Below are 17,660 nucleotides of genomic sequence, written 5' to 3'. Positions count from 1 at the left end.
AAGACTTCCTGTCTACCTGAGCTGTAACAGGAGAGAAATGGAGACAGTGGCAGTCACATCGTGGCCCTGGAGTTTTGTCTCTGTGCTTTACTGAGGCCAATCTAAATCTGACACTGCAACTGAGGGAATACTCTCTGTGTGCCTTCAGGGGCTCCCCCCCCCCACACACACACAAACACATTCACAAAAGAGGAAGAGAAGCAGCAGACCAGCCTATCTCTTGTCTGCTGGAGGGTACAGGCACTTCCTTCTCAACCAGTAAAAATGCATAACTCAGGAACCAGTGCCAAGGGGTTAGAGGAGAGACATCAGTGCATTTTTTAAAATGTTCTTTATCTGACTAAATCTTTATCTCGGTAATGTCAACAGTAGAGACAGAAGATAAAATTATAGCATGGAGTATGTAAACTGATGTATATTGATACACCATTGAGTTCCCAGTTATGGTTTTGCCTGGTCTGTGAATTTGAATGGTAATGTTTGCCTCCGTTTTTTTTTTTTTTTTTTCTTTTCTTTCATACCTAAGTTTACCCCCTCTGTTTAATCTTCCACTGAAAAACAAGGGCATGCAGCCCAGGTTCCTCTTGTCAGTGTTTGAAGCCTGTGTGTAAAAAAAAAAAAAACCTTGATAAGCACAAGAGTGTGGTGTGTCTGAAAGTATTCCACAGTTAAATGGTCATAATAGAGTGTTTCAGACAATGGCTCTAATCCCTCTGGAGAGCAATCACACCCTGTGGCTCATTCACATGCAAATGAGGCGAGAAAAGAGGAAACGGCGGAGGAAGGGAACTGCCGTTCTTACTTGGTCACTGAAACACACCTGTGTGTGTGTGTGTGTGTGTGCGAGTGTGTGGTGTATTTGTAAGATATAGTTAATACAAGCTTGGAAACGTAAGAACATTGACATAAATAGCTGCTGTCTGAGCTGAGCTGATGGTGGCTCACTGGTTTCTGTTAGACAGTGCACAGATAAAGCCATACGGATGGCCAGACGCAAACACATACTTCTCTCACACTGAACAACATGCAAATTTGAACCTTCTGTCTCGCAGCACGTGTCTGTCTGTTATTATTGTCCAAAGTCTCTGTGTGTGTGTGTGAGAGAGAGAGAGAGAGAGAGAGAAAGAGAAGAGAGAGAGAGAGAGAGAGAAAGAGAGAGATAGGAGGGGAGGAACAGTTGCATGTTTGAGACAGAGAAAGAGATGGTGGCTCTGTGGGGATGTGCGTGCATGTGTCCATCTATTAATATTGTCCAAAGTCTGTGTGTGTGCGTGTGTGTATCATTCTGTTTGCGAGAGCGAGAGAGAGAGAAACAGAGAGGGGGACAGAGTTGCATGTTTTAAATAGAAAGATGCTGGCTCTGTGTTTCTGGGGATGTGCGTGTGACTGTGTGGGCGTGTGTATTTGTGTGTATATCTTCACGCACGTGAGAAAGACATAGAAACAGGGACTGTATGCAGGTGCGTGTGTGTGTGTGTTTGTATGTCAGCAGAAAGCACAGCTGATCCAGTTTTAACGCTCCATGCAGTGTCCCGCAGGTCCACCAACAACTGGATTCCTTTCAGTGGAAAAACAATGTAATGCATGTTGTTTTTAAAAGATATTCTCAACACATGGCTGACAAAACAGTTGGAACCAAACAAATGCTAGACATATGCTATACAGAACAGAAAGAGCAAAAATGACTGCAAAAGATGGAGCTTGTCAGTCAAATCCTATGTCACATCTGAATGGGACCACCCTACCCCACAGAAGAAAAAATCTTTTTAAAATGCGTGTTTTTAAATAGAGAACCAATATTTCAATGCACTTTTCCCTCTCCAGATGGCTGTAACGACTGTTTCTCTAGTAATTCTGTTTGACTAGAAATAGCTCCAACAATAACACAAAACCGCTCTCAACTCTTTCCATAGTCTGAGGAACTAAAAAAAAAATTACAAAAAAATTCAAATTATGTTCCATGTACTCTGAAAACAAGACACCACTTCAACACGAGAAAGGATTTTAAAATTGGAACACACTTTAAATGTCGTGTCCTCCCTTGTTTTGTGAGGCAGCCTGATCACTGTGTGTGTGTGTGTGTGTGTGTGTGTCTGACAGGCAAATGAGATGGAGGAGTGACATTGTCCTGCTGGATTCCTTACACTCCTCTGGCTCACAGTGCAGTCCAGCTATGTCATTACATACGGCTGACTGAGAAGGATTGGCCGATATGGAGAAACGTGTGTGTGTGTCTGTGCATGTTTCTCTTTCAGCCTGACCATTTAACATATAGCTACACAGACTTACGAAGATCCAAACCTCAACATTTTCTAAAATGTACAATCTAAACGTTGCCTTTTATGGTTGTTTGTGTTTCAAGGGATGGTGGTTTTGACACCAAATGTTTAGCTGCTATATTTGTTTGAGTCTCCCCTCTGTAAATCTGCTTTGGTTGGCTCTACTGCATTTCTGAGGTTTAACATATTTCAATCATGTTAAACCTCAAAAATACAAGATTACTGATTCAAGGATTTTGTTGGTTGTTTTCTTGTTTTGATTTGATAAACGTCAAATTGAACTTGTGTCAAAAGTTCCTCTTAGGTAGTGATCCAGCTGTTCCTTTAAAGATTAGTGCAGACTGACATTTGACCCTGTGACATGACCCTGACAAATCCCCCTCAAACGGAAGGGCCAGAGAAACCCAGTATCTCTGGAGAGGACAGGATTAGGTGAAAAATCATTCACTGTCTTCAACAACTACTAATTCTCTTGTTTTACAAAAAGTAAATTTACTGAAAACCTACCAATCTGTTAACATTTATTACAGGGAGTTTTTCTCTGAACTCTAGCTTTACAATTTTAGAATAGTTTTGTGTAAACACTGTCTGATCAACACTCGTTAATAAAAAGATTCATCTACTTCACCAGTTCAAATACAACCACACTTCCACTCCCATGTGTACACGCACAGACAGACAGACACGCACACACACACACACATTAAGCCACACACACACACAGAGTTCACACGGTCCTTATCTGTTGCATGACATGTTCTAACTTGTATCACTTTGAACCAAATGCTGCCTAGTTTTGGTGATGCCATTTGTCCTTGAGTAGAGTTAGTGCCTCAAAAGTGTAATATAGTAACAGTATTTGATCTGTTTGTTTTTTTGTAAAGGTAACCTCTCTGCTGTTCTCAGTCAAAAACACGGTCTGCAGGTTTTTATTTTTTCAAACTTTCTGCCATCTGTAATTATAACTTCCTCAGAAGTCAGGTCTCCAGTTTCTGACTGAAGTTTGTTTCAGTCCCTTCTGTAGTAACTCAGTTTAACCAAAATACTTGATGATGTTGAAAGCTCTCTGTTCTGGGATCAGGTTATGTGCTCGCTCGACACCTGTATTTCACAACTTTCTCATGGTTTACTCTGTACTGGGATCAGATTACAGATATCCTCAATTTATGAGGCCACCTCCCCCTCTGACTGTGGTTGGCTGGTAGCTGCAGGGTGAGTGAGTTGAAGTTAGTTCCCTCGTGCAGCACAAGTGTAGGTCAGAAAGAGCAAAAGAGAGAGAGAGAGAGAGAGAGAGAGAGAGAGACAGACGGAGGAGGTGTACAAATGAAGCTTCCCGTCTCTCTGCCTGGCCTCAGCGGCTTTCCCCAGGCTCCCTGCAGTTCCCTGTCTCTCCAGCCTGCACTCAGCTCCACCACTGCCTCTCACAGGTACTGAAGAGGACTTTTCTTTGTTTTGAAGATTAATGAGAGTGGAAAGAGATCTCTCTCTCTGCCACGTGGAACTGCCTTGCATGCCTGTGTGTGGTTGTGTATTTATGTGTTTCATATATATATATATATATATATATATGTTTTGTATTTACTGCATTCCTTCAGATTTATATATCTGTGCTTTATGTACAGAGGGTGTTTTATGAGACATGCTCGGTCTTTATACCTGTTTGTATGTATTGCTCTTACATTCATTGATATAGTGCAGGCTTTTCTCCTGGCTGCTCGCTAAGTGACTAAGTGTTTTCAACTAGTTATGTTACTGTTGTCTCTGAGATAAAGTGTCTGGTTGGAAGTGCTTGTGGGAGTTAGTGTCTGTGGACCGCAAGTCTTTTGTGTAGAGATTCAGTTTTCTCCCCTTAATATGCACCACATTTGTCCTCTCTAACAGACTTTGGTTGGAGAAGTAACCTCTACACACACGACATGAGTGCACTGAAATCCGTTTCTTTAGAAAACCTGTTGAGGACACCTGTCAGTGTTGTAACTGACTTTTGTTGTGACTGACTTTTATTCCGTTGCTAGTTCTTTTATTATTTATGGTCAGTTTGCTCTTTGCGAATTGTGGTGTAAAAGTTCACCCTTTTGACATCAGGTTCAGACATGGTTACTTCATGAGGCGTGTGCAGATCACATTCAGATTCGCCCTGTGCTAAATGGTCTGATAGTTCAGAATCGTATTACTTTTTTGTGATTTTTATTTTTGTGGTTATTTAGAAACCGTTGTGTATTTGTGCGTTGTACTGTTGTGGTCAAATGTTATATATAGTTATTATTCATTATTATCGACACAGGCCGACCTCTGATAAGTAACTGCTTTATAATTGTGTGCACATACGCAGATGTAATGTTGTCATAACATCATATTGTGACACCCATATGAAATTAGTATACAAAACTCATGGAGGCATCAATCCATGAGCTGTTATCAAATTGCCTGATTTCCGGCATTTGCGTGAAAGCAACATCTCTTTTCCTGTCCTTTCCTTTCCTTTCCTTTCCTTTCCTTTCCTTTCCTTTCCTTTCCTTTCCTGTCCTGTCCTTTCCTTTCCTTTCCTTTCCTGTCCTGTCCTTTCCTTGCACACTGCCTAGCAACAGCGTTTGAGTTGTTGTTATAGCAATGATTGTTCTAGCAGAACTAATTGATTGGCCACCCAAAGCAAACAGGACGGGCAGACAGACTGTGCAAGCCGCCTGTATCTCGCCACCCTCCACTGAACACTTCTTAACAAAGCAAACCCCTCCCCAATTTCCTGCCCCATACAACAAACCCTCATCCCGTTCCTATCTCTAAGTCTTACACTAATCCTACATCTTTTAGTCTTTGTGTTCATGTGTGTGTATTCGTGTGTGTGTTCATATGTGTGTTCATGTGTGTCTTTGTTTGTGTGTGTGAATGTGGGTCATTCAGGTTGCCCTTTCGTGTCTCCCTCCGAAACAACAAACAAGAACACAACTTTACTCAGTACACCTGCCCTCACACTAATTACTCAAAATAAGCAACACATTGTCTCTTAGTATCATTCTGACATATCAGTGTGTGTGTGTGTGTGTGTGTGTGGGTTAAGGGTTAATGATGTCTGGATTTAGCAGTTCACCTTGCGTCAGCCTAGCCCATTATTGTGAATGATGGGAAGACTCAGTGACGGAAACACAGCAAAAGCCAGAGCAGAGCTTCTCACTGTCTGGCCTGTCAGAGAGGTGGGCAGGTTGTCAAATTCAGTGAAGACTACACCTGGCTTCAAATGACTCTCACATGGGTTTAGAGTCTTATGGCAATTTAAATGTGTTTCCAAACAAGAGCTTCTGATAGTTAATATATTTGAAAATGGATGCTTGCTCTCAAGACCACGAAGTTCTTTGGCAATGGCAACACAGACTCTGTTTACACTTGAAATAACACGTTGAGATATTTGAGGTAGGCTTGTGTTTAGTCAGCAGAGCAGTCAGAGAGAGAGAGAGAGAGAGACAGAGGGAGAGAGAGACTGGTAGTATTGAAAGATGAAAGCACACTGAAACGCACCTCTGCCACCTCTGCTATTCACCCTCTTCCTCTCTCATTCCCTCCCTCTTTCTCCTCTCCAGTGAAAAGAGGAATTGTTCTGTGGAGTTCTTGTAATGGTGTGAAGAACTATGTCAGGGGGGAGAGCTGGTAGGTTACTGTCTAGTTCGTCTGGACAGAGGACACCGTCTATTGACTCCTATTGTAAACCTCAGCGACTCGAAAAACTGGATCCACCAATTCAGAGGTATAGGTTAGTTACGTTACTATTTTGAGTCATAAGAATGACATCTCAAGCTGTTACGGTTTATGACTGTTAAAAAAACGAAACGCATTCCTGACCGCGACCATAACATTTAAGAAATTAGTTAGAGGTGCCATGCATTGTCCAAAAGGTTTTTTTTTTCTCCAGACGAAACATGGGCACGGCCAGTGTTTGTAGTGGTTCCAGTCTTTTGTTTGTATTCGCAGTATGAGGCAACCGACAGCTTATACCATGTGATGGATGTAGCTGAAAAACACACAAAAAAACACACTAAAACTGACAGTGTGGTATGAGAGAGAAAACATCTAGGCTGTCTGTGTGTGTGTGTGTGTGTGTGTGTGAGAGAGAGAGAGAGAGAGAGAGAGAGAGAGAGAGACTTTAACTCCCATTAAGGCTTCAGGCGACCACTAACTCTTCAGTCATGAAGAGCTGTCAAATGACAACCGGAGGGCACACCTCTTAAGTTTTGATGGACAGCTATACGGACACTGTTACAGCACTGCTTTAGCAGCATGACTGATTTTTTTTTGGAGGAAATTGAAGGCTCGTCTGTTTATTGTTCCTCCCCATGAAAGTGTTAATGGGCTAATGTCCACCTTTTTTTGACACCACTTCTGTGTTATGACTGCTTTTGAAGTGGATTAAAGTCAGGTTTGTGTACTAATCCTCTGTGCTTATTAGCCTAAGGTCTGCTCAGGATGTGCGTGAATAGAGTTTAGACATTGGAGGATTATCTAAGCACGCAGGTGTTCACGGCAAGCATTATACAATGTAGCTAATGTTAGGTTGCGCTCAACGTTGTTTGTGCCCGAAATAGTTTTGATTTAGTGGTCTTGTGGACATAGACTGTGGTGGAAGGGGCTATCTTGTATGCTAGTGTTGCCAGTGAAAATGCCCACACACACACCTCAAAACCCTTATCTTCTCAAAACAGAGGGAGAAAAGGGAGCAACATTGTGTCAAAGTGTGTGATACACTTTCACTCAACATAAACTGTATCCACACTTGGATGTGTAACTCCCTCTACCCTTTAGATTTGCAAAGTTGTCGACTCAGAACACAGAGGGTTTTTTTTTGTCTTTTTAAATAAAAAGTATCATACTCTCAAAATGGAATCATTGTTCCTATAATACTTGCAGAGACCATTCTCGACGGCGAGTCATCATAAATGTTGGCTTTCACTTAGACTTCAGACAGAACCAGTCTATATGGCTGAATAACAGCATTTAAAGGATATCGGAATGGATTTTGACAAGCAGGATGTTGTGGGAGAACAGACTAGCACAGGAACGAAGGTCCTGAGAGAGAGAAGACTGAGCACTAATTAAAACAAGTTTTGAGAAGCATGGAGACGCGCTTAATGTCAGAGGCACGAGGAGAATGCAGTCTGTATCACAGACATACACACACACACACACACACACACACACAGAAGAACGTCATTGGAGTTTCCATGTGACCTCATGTGTTTTGTCTTCTGTCTCTTTTTTTTTTTTACTTGTCCCATTGTCTCTCTTCCTGTCCTCCCCTTCTCTCCATTTCTCTCTATGCACCTACTCTCTCAACATCGTCACTTCTACAGTTGGGACGACAGCAGTTCTGTCAGCAGTGGAATCAGTGACACAGATGACATCAACACTAGCTCCTCCCTCAGCTCCTACATTAACACACCTTCTGTCCTGCGCAGGGACATAGAGGAACAGGTGAGTTTCTCTGACCATATGTGTATGTGAATGAGAAGTAAACGTATACATTCATAATTTTTGCAAAATCCAGGGATGGTTTCTGAAATTCTCCAAACAAGTCCAGAAGTCTCTGAATAACGAAATCTTCAAATTGAATGACAGAACTTCCAGAATGTTCCTTTGTTTATGGTTTTTAAAAGAGTGTTTATATGCACACAGGTTCCCTGCCTAACGCAAGTTTGTGCTTTGTGCTTTAGGTGTTTGCCGTGTTTAGTTTAATCACAGTGGTTCTTACAAAGCTACCAGTTATAGAGTTATTAACCTAGAGGTCCCATTGCAATATATACTGTTCCGCACCGTTGCCTTAAAGCAATGTCTGTCCCTTGGGTTTAATCTGGTGAAAACTTTCAGTTTGATCTGAAGTACATCTGTGCGTCATTACAACAGCCTGTAAAAGGAGCCTTGATCTTAACAGCACCGTGGTAATAGAAGCTCAATAGCTTTCATTAAGGCTTTCATTACATCAAGCTTTGGGTTAGCTCTTATCAGTGACCATGTCTGCTCTCCCCTGCCCGCTGTGTGTAGTCCATGACTCACCAGAGCCGGCTGTACCCAGTTCAAGCGACAGATCTCCTCTTTTTTTTTTTTTTTACAAGCTCTGTGCAAGTTAGCATGTGCTGCATAAATTCCTCAGTCTCTATGCAATCGTTTCTTGACCGCAACAGTGACTCACTGTAGTCTTCTTTCAAACACAGAGTCAGCATATTCCAATCTCTAAGCAGATACAACTACACTAGCTGCCCCTCATGGTCAACATGGTTTTTCACACAGGGTTTTCAATGTAACAGCTCAGAGAATTCGGCATTTGCCATTGCTTTTTATTTGGCAGCCCAGATGTTGTTTTCCTAATGCCAGTAAGTAACTTTTACACCTCTCAAGCAGTTGATCGGAGTCTTGTCTAGACATGGAGAGCTGAAGGCCAATAATCTGTCACTGTTGACCCTCATCCCAGTTTGCTCCACTCAACTGTTGCCTTTTATAGTTTCTACAAGTACTTCTAGTATGCCAGCTGAACATTGAGTTTGGATTTATTGTGCCAGAGCACAGATAACACTGTTTTGGGTTTGGCCTGGTCATAACTGGAGGTCATTAAAATTCTTTCCCTGACAATTTTTTTTTACTGGTATTTTCATTTTCAGTAGCCACCGAACAATGGACTGCTATGTTGCAGGGCACCGTAATCTTTGCCAGGTCTTGAGAAGTACTCTGATTCAATGGCGTTGTTTATTTGAAAATGATGTAATGGGCTAGCGCGCTCTTGCCCAGTTATCTGATTGCCTCTCTTATCTGATTTAGCCAATGATGACCGATTATGTTGATACAAGACACGCAAATTAGCCGTCCATGCTAATATCCTCTTTAGATTTCACAAGACCTTTTCTGAGACTCTGGCATAGGCTACATGAGAGACTTAAAAAAACATTAGTCAAGGTTTTTGGTCCTATTTGTGCAGTGATTCAGCACAAACCTTTTCATATAAAACGTTTCAAGTTTCGCTTCACTGCTAGAGACCGCATTTGACGTTAATGCTCAACCACAACCTAAGAGAACATCCATTAAGAAGAAAGAGTGGTATATCCAGATGAAGTGGAATCATGGCCAGATTTGGACTTTAGCCTCTCTTTATTCTTGATGCTCTCCTTTTGAACATCAAGGTGGATTCTGAGGTACACATAATGCTCTAAGCAATGTTTAATAATTAGCCTATTGTGGCTGAATGTAGGTCAGTGTGAATATAGAGGAGAATAGGGGGATTTAAGTAAGTTAAGGAAAGCTAGGTTTGTTATTGGCAGTGGGATTTCACTGTTTTTTTTTCTTCATGTATGAAAAATGGTGAATGGGAAGAGGTGTTCCCAGACCACCTTTGCAGGGATTGTAGGGAGGAGAATCATTTAAGCTATTTCAGTCAGCTGATTTATCCACGAGCGAACTCTCAAAAAAATTGTCGTTGCCTGTCTCAGCCCCAGACTGACGCTGAGAAGCACTCGGCTGTGCAGCACGATTCCTCGTGGTCCGGTGACGTGGCTAAGCTGCCAGACAGAGGCTCGGACAGCGGCGTCAAAATGGAAACTGGCACCAAGTGGTCCCGCCATCCCATGGACATCTTGGAGGAGTCGGACCGAGGCTCACCCGGGCGCAAGACCCCCTCCATATCACAAACAGGCTCCTGGAGAAGGGGTATGACCGCCCAGGTGGGCATAACCACCCCTCGAGCAAAGGCGCCACCTCTGGCAAGCTGCAGCTCCCTCAAGACGACTGGTACAGGTATGGATCCTTTTGTCTCAGCCGATGGAGCCAACAGTTGCTCTCTCACTCTTTGAAGTGTTAAGTGGCTGTCTGGGGCTTAACACCAGCTGTACGTGGCATGTGATGATGCAGTAGGAGCCAGCCACAGAGAGTTGTTATCATCTTAGATCAGAGATCAGATTGCCGGGTGCTGCAGCCCAGGGTACTGTCTCTAATGCAAGCTAAAGATAAAAGGTGCGTTCTACAGATACACTATCTTTTCTGAGGTGTCAGGCCGTTTTGAGTCCTGACATGCCCTAACACAACCCCAGCTACTGTATTCAGTCGCGGTGTGCGAGTTCAGCTTGCTTTATGGTTAATGGTTCGTGTATTGTTGTTGATGTCAACCTGCAGGTAAAACTGATGACGCCAAGGTGTCTGAGAAAGGCCGGCTCTCTCCACGCCCAAATGGGCTCCATTGCTCCCCCTCTGAGCGCCAAACATGTGTTGATGAGGGTAAAAAACCTCATTCCAGCTCCATGCCTCGGACCCCAACGAACACCTTTGGTTTTAAGAAGCCCCCGGGCAGCACGGCAATGATCACCGTCAGCGGTGCTGTTCTTACTAGTGGCTCTGCCACACTGGGGCGGATACCTAAGTCCGCGGGCTTTTCGGGGAGCCGGTTACTGGCCCGGCAAAGCAGCGTGGATGATGGGTATATACCTTCAAATGCTCGCACCATGCTACAGTACCGTAGTTTGCCAAGGCCCAGCCGGAGCAGTGGCAGCATGATCAGTTCCCGTTGTACCGGTCGCACTTCTGGCTCAGGGCTGGACATAGGCCTTGTCTCCAAGGGCACAGCCACTTTGCCCGGCCCCAAGAGTCGTGCTTCGGTCAAGCCCACAGCCGGTGTCCATGCCCCAACTGCCAACCAGACGGACCGGGAAAAAGGCGTCTGCTCAGATACGGAAAACCTGTCGTCTGTTCAGGCATCTAAAGCAAATGGCACTAGTCAGACTGGGGTTCCAGACCAATCCCACACAGGGAGACAGACAGGAGGGACAATGACATCACCCACCTTGCGCAGGTACACCTTAACCCATACAAAACACTCACATCTTTCCCCTTTATCAGCAGGACAACTCTACACAACTTGGACCAGTTGTATGATATGAGTATATATAGTTAAAATGACATCTGTGGAAAATTCTGGAATGTTATAGTCACAAAGGAGCATTCCCAGAAATTTCTCGCTCTGCTATTCTCTGTAGGGTTCTTCAGTGGAGTTAGAGCATGTTTATATAGCTTTGTGTTTATCAGGCCTGTGCCCAAGTCTGTTTAAAACAGTCACTGGGGGTTTGAGAGTTTAAGGGCCCCTATTATCAATATATTCTGTCAGGGTCTATTCCCCAGAGCTGTTCAGTTGCACATGAGTCCAGCACTGTCACTTTCAAGCAGTTTTGAGTGGGTACAGACCCCGGAACCAGTATTTGCACTGGCTTTCACTGATTACTCGACTTCTGTTAGTTTAGCTGCACTAGAGATATGCTGATATTATCTGACTAGTCAGTTCCTGAAGTAATGAAAAAAAAAAATCAAGGCCCTCTTTGCTTTTCCATTGAACAGTCGGTCTTATCGTATCTCGTTATGTGGTGAAGATTAACCAACCCTTCATTCAGTCTTTTGTGAGAGATTAGTATTATGGTAAGAGGCCAGCACAAATATAGGAGCATAACTTTTGTTCGTATGCATTATTCATCATTGCTCTGATCTAAAATTAAGTTTCCAGTAACTGTCAGCTTGTGGGAGAAAATGATTAGTTATCCTCTTTTTAAACATCAAAGTCAACCAAGCCCTCTTTTTCTGTCTTTTCACTTCCTGTCTTCTTTGCAGACTTTTTGGTGGAAAGTCCAGCAACAAACAAGCGCCCGTCACCACTGTGGAGAACATGAAGAATTCCACTGTCATCTCTAACCCTCACGCAGCTGCCGGTCAGCAGGGCAATACTCTGGAGATTCTCTCAGTGGGCACCAGACCTCCCTATAGCGAGCGCCTGGCTGCGCCGGCTGAAGCCGGCACAGAGCAGACCCCACCATCTTTAACGTCCAATCCCAGCGCGGCCTTGTCGCCGTGGGGTAACAGAGATGCTGTGGCAGCCTACCCTTCCCAGACCTCTGTCCTCACCAGCTCAGAGTCTGTAGACGTGCCACTGGTCAAGGATGAACCGCAGGCTGTCAGCCTTAATCGAGCAGGCAGCATCCGCACAGGACTCTCTGACAGGTAAGAGATACTGAGCAGAGACAGAGGAAATGAAGTAATTCAGTGAAATGTTCCATAGAAAAAAAAGATTTAAAGTTATTTGCATTTGCAATTTGATTGTTTCTTTCAAACAAGTTGGGTATATCTATGTTGATATGAATTTACTTTGGGTGAGTACTAGTTGAATGTGCTCATGTTGGGGGAAAAAAAGGTAGATAAATATGATGTTTAAAGTTTTGCGCTGTGGTAGGCCTGACAATTAATGTTATTTTGACTATGTCCAGAGGCACTCAGGAGTGGCTTTGTTTGATTCTGATAAGGGCAACTGAAGAGCCCCCTATCCCTCTTTTTCTATCTGCTTATCTGATACCTGTTATGTTTTACTCCCCTCCTTATGTTCGTGTGATCACTGAGGTGTTTTTCATGTATTGTGACAGTGATGGCTTTTGTAGGGTGGAAGTTTCATCTTAACTGATGATCTCTCGGTCTCTTTTCCTCTCTCTCCCTCTCTCCCTCTCTCCCTCTCTCCCTTTCCCTACCGTGATTAACCCTGTAGCCCTCTCTCTTCCCCCACTGCTAGCCCCAAATTCAACCGCAACACTTTGCCACGAAGACAGGACAGGTAAAAGTGTTTGTATAAAGTTAGACATCCTGTGCTTCCCTCTGATAAGGCTGCTTGCGTGTGTCATATTGTGTGAAATATCTGTAGATGCAATCCCTGCAGTCAGTCTGCTGGCATGTTGCCCCCTGCTGGCATCTTTGACAACTACAATAGTCAATCAGAAATCATGACTTAACAATTACAGATTGTTTGGGATGATTATAGCTCTGAATCATTTAACTGTGTTGCACAACACATTTAACTTTAAATGTGCTTCTGTCTTGTTGTGACCTGTGTTTTTGTAGCCCGGGTTTGTATAGAGCCTTAAGCGGATTGTCCCTTGTCCTGACTGCTGTGTTTTTGTTGTCTGTTTTATTTTAACAAAATTTGACATTTGTCTCCAACATTCAGAGGACACGTTGTGGTTGAAAATAAAGCTTAAAGTAAACACTGGTCTGTCCTGTAGGCCACAGCGTAAAAGAGCAAGTGGAGATAAATGAACAAGTAGGAATGACCGTCACTTGTCACTGTCACTTGTGACCATCACTGATGTGGTACTTCTGGTTCATGGATGAATAATTTCATGTTTACTCAACCTTAAGACCAAGATTCACATTATTTGTATCGATGCCAATGCTATGAAAGGGTTCTTGAAACAAATGCATTTTTTAGTGGAGTGAAATTGAGAAGTATGGTTGAAAAATGTCTGCCGTGGGCTGACACAGGATTGTGTGCAATTTCAATACCAGGCATATTCATGTTTTCACAGTATTGTAATTTGTGTAAAACATTATTCAACAAAGTACATTTTTTGGTCACTAAAATCAAGCATTTTTGACCCTTGGGGGAAAAATTCTCCGAATTTGCTGAGTTTGAATGCATCCAAATAAGTAAAAAACTTAAGGGATCATTTGTATTTTGGTGGACTGACTGGGTTAAGACAAATGGCCAAAACCATCAGCACAGTATGAAAGGAAACATCTGTGGTTTCAGTGTGCTCTGATTTAAGAACCACAGTATAATACCACTGTACAATACTGGTCACCAGCCTTGGTCTGGTCCTTATGAGTGTAATTGCATTGTCGAGATTACATTCCATAGACTGGTTTGTTCCCCCTTGCCTTTACTGATGCTGGTTCATGTTTCTGTGTAATGTGTGCTTTTGCTGTGTCTGAGTATTTGTGTATCGGTGTTTTTGCATGTGTGGCCAGACTGTGTGTGTGTGTGTGTGATTCTCACACACCTGTTCTTTGTGCCTTTGTCATGTGTCATTGTTTAACCTGCTCAGGTATGCCCACCTGCCTCAGACGCGCGTTCAGGAGGAGGCCAGGGATTGGCTACGCTCTCACTCTGCGGGTGGCCTCCAGGAGTCGGCAGGCAGCTCACCCTTCTCTCCCGCATCCAGTCTGAGCCCCCCCACTGGACAACGATTCAACTTCAACACCCTCAGTACGTTTTTATCCATCCAGATTCAAGCACACATCAATATTGCTTGGAATACTTATGATATTTCTTTTGTCTATGCACTGTTTTGCTATGTATGTGCCATAACATGGCAGAACTGAAATGACTCCTCGCAGATTAGATTATATATAAATTACACATTAAATATTTGTGTAGTCATTACACTAGCACTGCCAGACAGATTTATATGTAGTGTGGCCAGGTTGGTCAGTTTATAGTATTATGTCTGCTAACTTTTAGCTTTTGTATTAATGGTTGTAGTTATAGCAGAAATAGCCATGGGATGATAGCTTTTGCAGAACAGATGATGGTAAGAGTGTAGTTATAACAGTATTTATAGTAGAAATGATGGAGACCTGATAGAAAGCCGCTGTGTATCCTCTGTAGTTCTCACTGTATTCTAGGCCTCACTGTCTGCTCTTGACTGAGATGACACGTTGCTGTGATAAGCCATGTTTGGTTACCCTTGACCTCTTTGATGTCACCTGTGACCTTGTAGCCACTCCTTCCACAGCTGCGCAGATGAACCTGCGCAGTGCCAATGGCCTGACCAGTCAAGACGGCCCTTGTGACTCGTACAGCGACCCCCGTTTGCGGAACCCCAGCATGCCTCTAGATGAAAAGAGTCGAGCTATGAGCAGCTCCGGATCGTTCCGAGACGGCCTGGAGGAAGGTGAGCTGTCAGCTACATAATCCCAGTCAGTATGAAACACTTGCATTCGTAACACGTACATTTTTGTGTAAGAATAACAAAATAAGATGAGTCGCTCAGTTTTTGTTTGATTTTGATGAAGCTCAGTTTTATATTAAATAAAGTTTTCTACATATTCCCAGAACATTTTTTTTTATGAATCATTTAAATGAAAAGCTTTTACTGCATGTGTGTTATTGACGTTGTCTGTCTGCACTAGGTGTCCTAAAGTCTGTTAAATGTAGAAATACAAAGAAAAGCTTTGTTACTCTGCCTCACACGAGCTGGAGATTGATTTGATGAGTAACTCTGCTGTTCCAGCCCCCCTCTGTCTTTCTCTCCTCTCTCTTCTCACTCTCTTGCCATTCCTGAATCCTCTGTGATTAAGCTTTCTTGGCCGGCGCAAGTTATTGGTTTGTGCGTGTCTAAGAGCAAGCACTAGATTACTTGTCGAGAGGTCGATGTTGAGGCTTGCAGGAAGAACAGGGATCTGACAAAAATTTTCTCATATTGCTCACCTACTGCCCTCAGGTTTAACCACACCACAGATGAGACCCATAATTATCTTCAAAAGAGGCCATACTGCTCACATCGTTATGGAAGTTATGGAAATATAAACTGAAATTGGAAGTATGAACTGAAATTGGAAGTATGAACTGAAATTGGAAGTATAAACTGAAATTCTTTGCAAGCCAAGTGTATCAGACTGGAAAATGACATCATATTAAAGCAGGATCCAGTAACACACAAATGTCTTTGTGTACTGACAAACTGATTTTCTCTCCTTCAGCTTATCTGTGTTTACTTATTAACTAAATAGACTCTCAGCTAATAGCAAGTCTGACCATGTTATGTGTGTTTGTTTTTTGAGACAGACCAAAACCTCACACAAAACAAGTCCAAAGTCTGTTGAATGTAAAGACGAGAATTTTTCAAAACTCCTTCTTTGTGCTTTGAGCTGCTTTTCCCAGAACATGAATCAACACTATTGTCCTCAGGCAGCGCAAAGAAGGATCATGTCTCACTTTTCTTTTTTTTTTGCAGTACCACAGATTGCCTCTGTTATAATTAGTTGCAATGGAACAAAAATAAAGAATAGTTTCATAGATAGTTTTGTTTATTGTTTTTGTGCACCTGGCCAGAAAGTTCGCGCCTCTTCTACGAAAGTCACGGCTGCGGTAAAAACGGAATAATGTTTTTAAAGATAACCTCAGGGCGCGGGATAACACCCTCAGCTGAATTTTAAGTAGCACACATAAAAATTTCCGAGTGTTAATATAATAAACAATAACCCATTTACACACAAACGAAAGCTCAGACCACAGATATGAGTGTATCATTGTTAACGCATGTCAGCTAGTTGTAATACCAGTTTACTCCAGCTTACTGTCTCAGTGGTGTCTCATTTGTTGTTAGTAGGTTAATCCATGATTCATTTGACTTAATTTACTGTTTCTCTCTGTCTCTTGTTCTTTCAGTTCATGGCTCGTCTTTGTCTCTCGTGTCCAGTAACTCCTCAGTCTATTCCACGGTGAGTCTCACTTTGCCACAGCTGTGGGGCGTTTGCCCTGTGGTGTGGTGCATTTGCTTTTGTTATCAGTCCCTGTTGGAAAACCACAGCTAAAGTGCGCAAACTTAGTCAGAGGCTACATTAGTGATGCAAGCTTAATATTTAAGAAAATAAATAAATAATAATGATTAAAAAAAACAAACAAACGTGTTCTACGTAATCTAGTACTTTTCAAGCTCTCAGCTTTGAAAGAGACCACACATGAGCATCAATTGTATATTCCGACATGCAAAATGATTGATGTATTGGAAATGCTACAACTAATCACTGACAAAGGTATTGGTTTGAGGTAAAGGATTTGCTTATTTGAAGACAAAAGGCTTGTTCGACTCACTGAATGAAACTGACAAAATGTTGTCTGTGAGATTAGCGAGCGCCTTTACGTGAACGCATCACTACGGTTTTCAGTCATTAAAACAGTTATGTTCACAGAAGTGTAGACAAGCTGACATAATGTTTGTACAGTTCCCTGTGTCTTGAGGGAGAAACTTAATACAGTTTGTTAATGGGAGGGTAGAGGGGGAATCTCACCAGTTTTCATGTTACTAAGCCTAGCAGGCAGATATTCCACACTGAAACACCCCCCCCCCCCCCCAAAAAAAAAAAACCCAAACCAACATACTATAAGCACTTCTCTCTTTTCCCTCTTTTCTCTAGCCAGAGGAGAAGTCTCAGTCAGAGGTAAGATCATTTTCAATAACAACCTTGCACTCATGGAACTTTTTGTTGCTTGCTATGTTTTGGATCTTTATTTGTGGAAACCCCCTATAAGAAATAAGCTGTCATTGTATTGTCTTCTTATCGTCTTATTTATTGTGGTTACTAGTTTTTTCCATTGTTGTTGTTGTGGTTTGCATTAAGCCTGGGTGGATGACTTCATTTTCATTCTTTGTTTGTTTAGATCCGTAAACTGCGGAGAGAACTGGAGGCCTCCCAAGAGAAGGTGTCTGCTCTCACCACACAGCTGAGTGCTAATGTGAGTGTAACATCAATCAAATACATAAGTCAAACATCGTCCTTAGGGCTTACCTACTTGTAGTGAATTTTTTTATGTGTACCAATATGACT

At 42.6% G+C, this 17,660-nt stretch overlaps 1 protein-coding gene across 1 annotated transcript in view; it reads left to right on the top strand.

Annotated features, from left to right (window-relative positions):
* The window catches only part of nav2b (neuron navigator 2b), a 63,595-nt gene that overhangs the window by 30,529 nt on the left and 15,406 nt on the right, over positions 1-17,660 (top strand). Inside the window, exons 13-21 of the mRNA XM_030788376.1 lie at positions 7,619-7,739; positions 9,743-10,046; positions 10,422-11,094; positions 11,901-12,287; positions 14,156-14,316; positions 14,831-15,004; positions 16,501-16,553; positions 17,250-17,273; positions 17,494-17,568. Of these exons, the coding sequence (XP_030644236.1) occupies positions 7,619-7,739; positions 9,743-10,046; positions 10,422-11,094; positions 11,901-12,287; positions 14,156-14,316; positions 14,831-15,004; positions 16,501-16,553; positions 17,250-17,273; positions 17,494-17,568 (1,972 nt within the window). The remainder of the gene's footprint in view (positions 1-7,618; positions 7,740-9,742; positions 10,047-10,421; positions 11,095-11,900; positions 12,288-14,155; positions 14,317-14,830; positions 15,005-16,500; positions 16,554-17,249; positions 17,274-17,493; positions 17,569-17,660) is intronic.

The sequence above is a fragment of the Chanos chanos genome, chromosome 1 (genome assembly GCF_902362185.1).
Source record: "Chanos chanos chromosome 1, fChaCha1.1, whole genome shotgun sequence".
Lineage (NCBI taxonomy): Eukaryota > Metazoa > Chordata > Actinopteri > Gonorynchiformes > Chanidae > Chanos > Chanos chanos.
This window is presented reverse-complemented; position numbering and strand designations above follow the sequence as displayed.